The 9543-nt window shown below is 39.3% G+C and overlaps 1 protein-coding gene across 1 annotated transcript in view; it reads left to right on the forward strand.

Moving 5' to 3' along the window:
• The window catches only part of LOC144684913 (DEP domain-containing protein 1B-like), a 48570-nt gene extending 41206 nt beyond the window's left edge, over positions 1-7364 (forward strand). Inside the window, exons 8-11 of the mRNA XM_078549323.1 lie at positions 495-661; positions 3222-3398; positions 3600-3779; positions 5320-7364. Coding sequence (XP_078405449.1) covers positions 495-661; positions 3222-3398; positions 3600-3779; positions 5320-5481 — 686 coding nt within the window. The 3' untranslated portion in view covers positions 5482-7364. The remainder of the gene's footprint in view (positions 1-494; positions 662-3221; positions 3399-3599; positions 3780-5319) is intronic.
• Positions 7365-9543: the final 2179 nt, after the last annotated feature.

The raw sequence follows: 9543 nt of genomic DNA on the forward strand, positions 1-9543 counted from the left end.
TGAGCCTACCATCTCAAGTAGGGCCAGGCAATGACTTTGATAATCAATACGGCATTATAACTCTCAAAAAAAGTACTATTCAACTTTAGCAGTATGCCAATGCCTCATGCAAGTGATTCTGCTCTGTTCTGCTTTCAGGAAGCATCCTTTTGTTAAGCTGCTTTGTGGTGAGCTTTACTTTTCTGTAATATACTTGCATAATGTGCTTTAAATTTTTCTTTCTATGTATGAAGGTTTTTGGGATTATGACTCAAAATGTTATTTGAAACATTTGCTTTAAATAAAAGAGAACTACTGAGTAAAACTGGTGTAACTTAAGCTTTGGGACAATTTTCACGAGTTCTGGTGAAGAAGCAACTTCAGAAAAATGAGGCTGAATCAGTGCATTTTGTTTGAAGTTTCTATAACTTATTTTTGTCCAGATTCATTTGACTTAACTGTGATTAGATGTAGCCCAGTGGCAATTGATTTAACTCTGTTTTTTTGAAAGCTAGGTCTTTTGCAACAAACGCAAGATGGTATTGAAGCACTTCAAGTTTGTTGTCTTCTTTTGCCCCCGGAAAACCGAAGAAAGCTGCAGCTCTTAATGCGAATGATGACTCGAATTGCTCAAAACGCTGAAATGCCACCGCTTCATGATGCTATTGCAAACAGAATGTTGGTGAGTTTGACAGTTGACTCAGTTCATAAAACTACTTTGTGACGTACTAAATAATAAGCAGTAACCCAAAATTTCAACTTGATAAATGTAGTTTGTATTGTTATTTCTTACTTCTGGATGTTCTTGTTAGTAAATCATTGGTTAAGGACATTTGTGGCAAACGCTTTCAGATAAAGTTCAATAAATATGTCATCAGCCAATATAAGCTAATTATGTAACATTGGGTATAATATTGTATATTTTCAAGGCAGCGGGACAAACTTCCTGTTCACTTTTCCTAGACTTTTTTCCAGTCATCTTTATAGAATTTTCCATTTGCCCGTAGTGGTCCTGGTGTTAGGTGCTTGCCTTTGGGTATGTGAGAAACTATGTGCATTACCAATCTTTAAAGGGCTAGGGTTAAAACTTAAAAACCTGCAACCAATGTAAGGTAAGTAAGAGAGGAGGCAAAAAAATTCAGTTGCAAATAAAAGTAATCTATAACCTCAATGGGTGTTGGATGGGTAACAGTTAATTGGACAATTATGCAAATGGTTCCTGCTCATTTGAAGCTGACAGTCATTTTCCAGTGGTCATTACCAGTTAGATATGCCAGATCCCTGCAGATATGTTTAGTTCCACAAGGTTCTTATGGGCACTTTGGCTGTGATGCTTGCTAGTCTCCTTGTCATCCAATCTTCCTGTTTGTGCTACTTCCATCACAAAATATTGCATTTACGTTGTTAAAATACCAAACCCCCTTATTAATTTGAATTTGTTTGGCCACAATAGGGCATTTTGCTGAGTTGCCTTGTCGTTCCATGAAACTTATATTGGAAGAGCTCCTTTTTCCTGCTTAGTATTTTTCATGTTTTTCTTTTCCGTTGGCATCATCTGTACTATCAGGTAATTTACAACCTATGCCACCCATGAATGGAACTGACACAAAATAAGAATATAGGCGTATTGCTGAGAAAAAGAGACATGCTGTCAAAGCATTTTGTCTTGCACTTATCAAGACAGATTTGCAAGAATGCCAATTGTAATGGGAACAACAATTTATACTGCATGAAAAGACAGTGCTGATTGGTTGACAAGTGGACTCTGTTAGAGGCATTGTCATGGAGAATGCACCTGGGAACAGTTAACTGTGAAGCTTTTGTTTAAATTCAAGCCAGGCAGGTTGACTTTGATTGTTCAAGGCATCACCATGGGGAATGAACTAGGGAATGGCTGTCCCCCCAAGCTTTTGTTTAGTTGAAAAAGGCGCAATGAGTGGACATGCTCCTTCTGTCTGCAAAGAACAAGGCCCTGTTATAACTGTTTCCTGGCGCATCCTCCTCGTCAACACCTCTACCAATCAGCACTCTCTTATCATGCAGCATAAATTGTTGTTTCTTTTACAATTGGTATTCTTGCAAATCTGTCCTGATCAGTCCAAGACGAAAAGCTTCGACAGCATGTCTTCTTTCAGCAATACTCTGTTCTGTGCTGAAAAATGTACTAGAGGAGAATGCATCAGCCCCTTCCTAAACCTCTCCTCCACTCTCTTAAGATGATTTGAAGATGATCCTTAAAACCTCTCCCTTTGATCAAACTTTTGGTCACTGTCCAAGTAGCTTCTTGTATGGCTCAGTGTCAAATTATGTTTGACATTCCTGTGAAGCACTTTGGGACATATGAATGATTAGTGATAATTGTAGAAAGAAAATTGCTAATTTTTCCAAAACCAAACTTTAAGGTGCATAAGCTATTGGACCTTGATGGCCGCCTCCTCCGCCTGCCAGCTCTTAATTGCCTCCTTTTGGCATTATCATGGAGAAAGTTCCGCATCCTGTCCAACTATATCAGTCTCCTGAAAACCATCCCAACGATAGGACCTCAACCGCTCTGGCAAAATCTCACCTTACAGCTCTTACCAGGAAACTCTGTCAGGATAATTCTGTGATTCCACTCTTCTAACTGAAAGCACAGAACAGAGTTGGGGCTACAAAGAGAATTCCATTTTCTACTTTACTCTTGGGTGTCTATTTCCTTGAGGATGGTGCAAATAAGTCAAGAGGTTTGCCGACTAGAAATTTTCATTTTCTGAATTCCCACTGACTATTTCTTATTAGCCTTATTAATTTGTTTGGCCACTATAGGGCATTTTGCTGAGTTGCCTTGTTGTTCCATGAAACTTATATTGGAAGAGCTCCATTTTCCTGCTTAGTATTTTTCATGTTTTTCTTTTCTGTTGGCATCATCTGTACTATCAGGTAATTTACAGCCCATATCACCCATGAATGGAACTGACACAAAATAAGAAGCATGTGCTCCACCAGCCAAATCTTTGAATAAGTTTCATTATTTTACCTTTGTTTAATATGCTAATGACCAGTAGTAGGCTTTGCTAGATTTGCCCTTTTTCTTTACTTAGTCCTTGTGAAACCTTTCTATTATCTGAGGCTCATTTACCTCAAGCCACTGTTCCACAAATTTATTCTTGATGAACGTTCAACCTATCAGATTACAATTTAGGGAATTTGGTTTTCAATCTCTAATCTGCACTTTAAAACCTTATTTTCTTTTGAATTTGAAGATGATTCAAACCTTCTCTCGCTGTATCCTGTGTTCAGAAGATGAAGTTGACCTTGATGAATTGCTAGCTACTAGACTTGTCAGTTTCATGATGGACAATGACCAAGATATTCTGAGAGCTCCTGACCATCTGCAAAGTGCAGTAGAGGAACATTTAGCCCACCTCCGAAGAGTTCAGGTATTTGAAAAAGCTTTTGGTTTAAGACTAAATGTGAAGCAGCAGTTTTTTTTAATTTGAAAGGAATAATATTATTGGAAAATAATATGCAAACTGATCTCCTCCTGCAATAACTTTTAAATATGTTGGAAACTCATACATACAGCCTCAAAGATTAAATATTCATTAAACAAGATGCTCAAAATTATATATTTTTTCCAGATAAAATACGCAGGTGCTGATGCTGATGCTACACTGGCTTCCTTCACTTCTTGTCATCAGATTGGTACTGAAGATTTCAAAGAACAGAGAAGTTCTCAGGTTGCAGTTGCAGCCCTGCTGGAAGAAATAATAATGAATAAAAGCATGTCTGTTAAAGAGAAGAAGAAGAAATTAAAGCAGGTTAAGCATTTAAGAACTCAATTCTGTCATTGATTTTGAGTATTACTAAAAATATTTTACTACAGTATATATAGGGTTTCCCCCTTGAAATTCTGTATTTTTCTTCATTATGTATGCTCCACATAAAGTAAGATTAAAGCCTTGCTTGTTTTGTCCTGGGAAAATTATGCATCTAGGACACAAATAAGATGACTTTGCAATTAGGCTGTGTTCTACATGTGGCTACCATCTCCATGTTATATAAAGCCCCAAAATCTGCGTTGTTGCACTTGTTGATTTGTCACAGTAGAAGGTTGCATTCTCTGATCCTTAGTTTGTACCTTTCTTTAACCTTTATTTTCCCTAGCCTAGGGATACTGTATTTCACTAGATACCTGCTACTGCTCGAGCTATAATCAGCTATCTCAATTGAGACTGGATATGAAACCTGGAATGTTCCTGGTCTACACAGCTCATCATGTCACATGGTGCATTTATCCACTGAGCTGTTTGGCCTAATAATCAGTTTCTTCGGATGGGGAAATCAGCTGATTGTCTAAAACAACTTGAAACTGATCATGACCTTTAAGAGCCCGAAATCCAGTTTACAAAAATATCGCCACCTATGAATGCATAGGAAAGCGCTCAACTTTCCCAAGTCCAGAGAGCTTGAGACCCTCAACTATGTGCGCGTGTACTGTTGGAGTTTAATCTCCTAAAATCACACAACTTACCATTGGAAATTCCATAAGCTTCCCCACTGCTGCCTCAGTTAGGACCACTACACCTAATACGGACTCTGCTTGCAAGATTATCTTGAGCAGAATGTGAAGAATCCATGATCTCAGTAACTGGTCTACTCTTCGAGGTACCAGACTGACTGGTTCATGTGCTCACCACGGAGAATTAACTTGGCTATGAACTTTCATAGCCAGGTGTATCGTCTTGGAGCCATTTCACGCCCAAGGAGACCTTGTTTACTTCTCAGTGTTTCCCATGAAAGATATTCACAAGTTAGTCAAGACAGTCAGCGTGAGTTTGGGTACTTGCTAGGTGGACAGCGGGTACTAGAAGTTACCCAACAGTGATATAGCGAGCAGCATAATCTGCAAAACATGTGAATGCAATGTCACCATTATCCTGACAGCAGAGGCACAGATCATACCCTATGAAAACATGGTTCCTACAGCTGGAAGGTGAGGAGCATGAAAGACAGTTGCTTCACCATCTGTAACCCAGTCGGTGTAATCGCCAAGCCCTAGATGGATAACTGTATATTTACTCCCCCTAATACTCAGAATAGGGAGTTGATAAATTTCACAACACCCACAAACTCAGTAGTGCTCTCGCTCATTAGAATGCCTGTAGTTCTTTTGTTGTAAGCACTATATCTTAAAGTCATGAGGTCTGGAGGGTAACACACAGGCAATTTATTGTCCAGTGAAGGAGAGCTACAAGTTACTTGCCTGTGTTATGAATGCAAATTCTTTTAAATTTAATTTCTAAAGCAACAAAGTTTAGTACAATCTGGTCCTTGTTGTAAACCATTTCTCTCTTTCAGTTTCAGAAATCCTATCCTGATGTTTACAAAGACCGGTTTCCAACAACTGAGAGTGAGGCAGTGCTCTTCCCTGAGAAACCAAAGTTCAAATCACAGCTCATGTTTTTCACAATGAAGAAATCATTCCAGCCATTTCATAGAACCCGGAGTTTCCGGATGTAAAATTTTATATCTGTGGCAAGCTGCTGCTGCTGTGAGACTTTCTTGGTTCCTGCCCTTGGTTTTCAATTCTGTGTCTGTGGAATTTGGAGATCCTTGGTGCTAAAAATATTTGTTACTTTGTATAACATGCAGTAATTTTAGTAGAATTCTCTAAACCCTGTTACTTAATGAGTATAAATAGCTGAGTCAGAAATTTAGGAGAAGCCATTCACTTTACAAGCTTATCCATTGGATACTGTATATAGAACGTTTCAATTTGATCAATAACCATTAAGTATTAAAGACAAACTGTTTGGCAGAGCAGAAATGTAATCAAGAATGTTATGCATCTAGCTATTGATGGCACATTTTGGGCCCTATTTTCAGTGTTAATTTTTGTGCTGATTTAATTCCAATTGGAAATTGGCAGAATAGATCTCTCTTTTGAGGGTACAGTTGTTGATGGGGCTGGATTAGCAATCTTGAGGTTATAAATTCAAATCCTGCAATAGCAAGTTGTGAAATTGAATTTAAGAATCTGGCAATTTGTTGCCTGGCACCAGAGCAATTAAATGAAAATTGTTGGCTTGTCATTTAAACAAAAAAAATACTGGTTCACTAATGATCTTCAGCATCTGTGGAGAGAAAAGCAAAGTTAACGTGTTAGGTCAATAATCTTTTGTCAGAACTGCAAAATGTTTATAACAGGTTCTTAAGCAAGTACCGAGGCAGTGAAAGTAGGGGAGGAATAAGAAATAACAAAAGGGAAGGTCTTTAAAATGGTGGAAGGCAAGAGAGTTCAAATGACAGAAGGGAACGATGATGCAAGGTGAAAGATGGTAATGGGACAGTTAAAGAAACAAGGTGGATCTAGAGGAGGTGTAAATGGGAATAGCAGAAACGTCACCAATAGTTGCCATGTGGAAAAAATGGGGACAAAGGTTGTGATCTGAACTCTATGTTGATTTCAGAAAGCTATAATTTGCCTGATTGAAAGGTCATCTATTCCTCAAGCTTACACTGAACTTCGTTGGAATCGTGAGGGAAACCGAGGACAGAGAGGTCAGTGGGAGTGGAGAAGAGAACGAAAATGACAGGTGGCTGGAAGCTCGGGATCACATTTGTGACTCAACAGAGTGGGTGATTGCTGTGCAAACAATCTGCATTTAGTCTCTCTAATGTAGAGGAGGCTACATCATGAGCATTGAATACAGTATAGAAAATTGAAGAAAAATAAGTAAATTGTTATTTCACCTGGAAGGGAGTGTTTGGGACCCTGGATGCTAGAAAAACTAGACTTAATCTCCTAAACTTGCATAGGAAGGTGCTGTGGCAAGAGGGGGGAAATATTGGGAGTGATTGAAGAGTGAACCAGGGTGTTGTGGAGGGAATGGTCCCTCCCTGAATGCTGAAATGGGAGCAGGGGGGAAGATGGTGGTGGCATCACACTGGAAATGGTGGAGGATGATCCACTGAATGTAGAGTCTGGTGTGGTGGAAGGTGAAGGCAAGGTAAACCCTATTGTAGTTCTGGGAGAGAACAGAAGGCTGAGAGCAAAGGTGTAGGAAATGGAACAAACACGGTTGAGGGCCTGTCAGCCATGGTGGAGGGAACCCTTGGTTAAAGAAAATGGAAGATACATCGGAAGCACTGGTATTGAAGATAGCATCATTGGAACAGATGCGATAGAGACTGAGAAATTTGGAGAATGGAATAGTGTCCTTACAGGAATGAGGAGGGGGAAAATTAGTCAAGGTAGCTGTGGGAATCAGTGGGCTTATAGTAGAGAATGGTCAATAGCCTATCCAATTAAATGGTGAGAGTGAAATTGAGGAAGGGAAGAGTTGGAGATTGATCACGTGAAGGTGAAAGGTGCAAATCGGAAGCAAAAGTTGATTAACTAAAAAAAAAACAGTTTAGGGTGAGACCTGCTAATGGCACTGATACAGTTATCAGTATAATGTATTGATGAATACATGTTCCTATGCTCTTATGAAAAAGATTTGTGGGAGTGGATCTGAATAAGACTGGAACACATATCCCATGAAAAGGTAGGTATATACAGGACCCATATGGGTTCCCATAGCATCGCCTTTTATTTGGATGCCATTTCCTGAAAATTTCATCAATAAGTTGTCAACAAATTTCATTATATCCCCTCCCCCACCCCAACCACCACCACCACACATACACACACACACACGCACATACAGTGGTTGACGGGGCCCTTGACGTTGTCTGTTCCATTTCTTGCACATCTACCTTTTTACCTCCTCTCTTCCCAGGGTCTCAAATGTTCCTTTCAGCTAAATGAACAATTTTGTTGTTCTTTCAATTCAGTATATCGTATTCATTGCTCATTACGCAGTCCTCGCTAAATAGGGGAAACCAAATGCAGATTGGGTGACCGCTTTGCTGAGCGTCTCCATTCAGTCCAAAAATTCGAACTTCTGATGACCTGTGATTTTAATTCTCCACTGGAGTCCCACACTGATTTTTCTGTGGTTGCCCTCCCACACTGTTTTAATGAAGCTGCTCATAAGGCTGAGCAACAGCATCTTGTCTTTTGATTGCAGCCTTCCAGAGGTTAAAATCCCTGCCCCCATTTCTTTTGGATGACAGCTGTTGGTGATGATTCTGTTATTCCTGTTCACACCTCCTCTAGACCCATTTTCAATTTCTTTACTTGTTCCATTGTCATCTCCTGCCTTGTACCATCATCCCTTTTGTCATTTAATCTCTCCTACCTTCCATCCTTTCTCAGACCTTTCCTTCTGTTCACCGCCTCCTTCCCCGACTCTATTTGCTTAAAACCTGCTATATCTCTAACTTTTCCCCCTTTCTGATGAAAACTCAACCTGAAACCATAACTGTTTCACTTTCCACAGATGCTGCCTGACTTGCTGTGTTTCTAGCATTTTCAGATTTCCAGCATCTGCTGTATTTTGTTTTTGTATTGGCCCATATGTGACTACAACTGTACACTAGAGGGTTGAATTCTTCAGGGCAACAAGGATTGAGCAGTAAATATTGCCTTGCCAGCATTCTATACATTCAGAGAAATAATTTTTTTTTAAACTCTACATTAACACCATTTCACTTTTCAAATATGTGCTTAACTTGGTGGATAAACATTTTCAGTAAGTAGATTAAAAGCATCAACTGTGTCTATTATTGGCACAGTAGTCCTTAATTGAAGTCTAAAGGCTTTGCTCAGTCCCATTAAGAAATATTGAATTTGAACTTTGTTTTCTTACTCCTCTTAGCCCATCAGCCCACCACACACACACACAAGGCTCAGCCAATGCTCCCAAAAGGGAACGCATCACAGGAATGGACAGAAATTTATCGACTGTTCTTCTGTAATATGCTCCTTTGAGTATGGTAACAAGTGGCGAATGAGCTGCTTCTTATCTACCAATATAACGTGCAAAGTACTGAGTACTGGAAATTTAAAATAAAGACCGGCAACATCTTTGGAGTGAGAAACAGAAGTAATGTTTTGGGTTAAATCCTTTCATCAGGACAGTTTAATCACTGACATCGACTGGTTGGCTGAATGGCCTATTTCTGTGGTATATAACCTACATAACCGGACCTGCTCCTTCACTGCTATTGCTGCTTTTGAGCTAGCTACACTGGATGCAAGACTTATTTTTTTCCTATGCTTTTCTCCTCTAAAGCTATCGATTCTTGATAATTTAGCTGACATTGGGAATTTGTCGACTGGGGAGGCTACAGTATGAGAAGACCTACATAAAGTACATTAATGCACCACTGTTGCTATGTCACTATCTTATTGTTCTGACTGTTCCCTATCTTGATATAGGGATACAAAAGCAATATTGGAGACTATGACCATTGTTCTTCTAATATTGGCACAATTGGCTAGATTTTGCATTCGAAATAATAGTGATGCTAACAGCCCTCACCATTATTTGCATCAAAATCAGACAGCAACTTATGACCACACATGCTCAGTTAAATGCTGAGCAAAAGCTCAGTTGCTGTCTGAGATGCAATATCCCTGAAAAGCTTCCTAAAATTACATTTTGCTGTCTGGTTCCTCATTCAAATACATTA

This window comes from Cetorhinus maximus, chromosome 1, assembly GCF_964194155.1.
Source record: "Cetorhinus maximus chromosome 1, sCetMax3.hap1.1, whole genome shotgun sequence".
Taxonomy (NCBI): domain Eukaryota; kingdom Metazoa; phylum Chordata; class Chondrichthyes; order Lamniformes; family Cetorhinidae; genus Cetorhinus; species Cetorhinus maximus.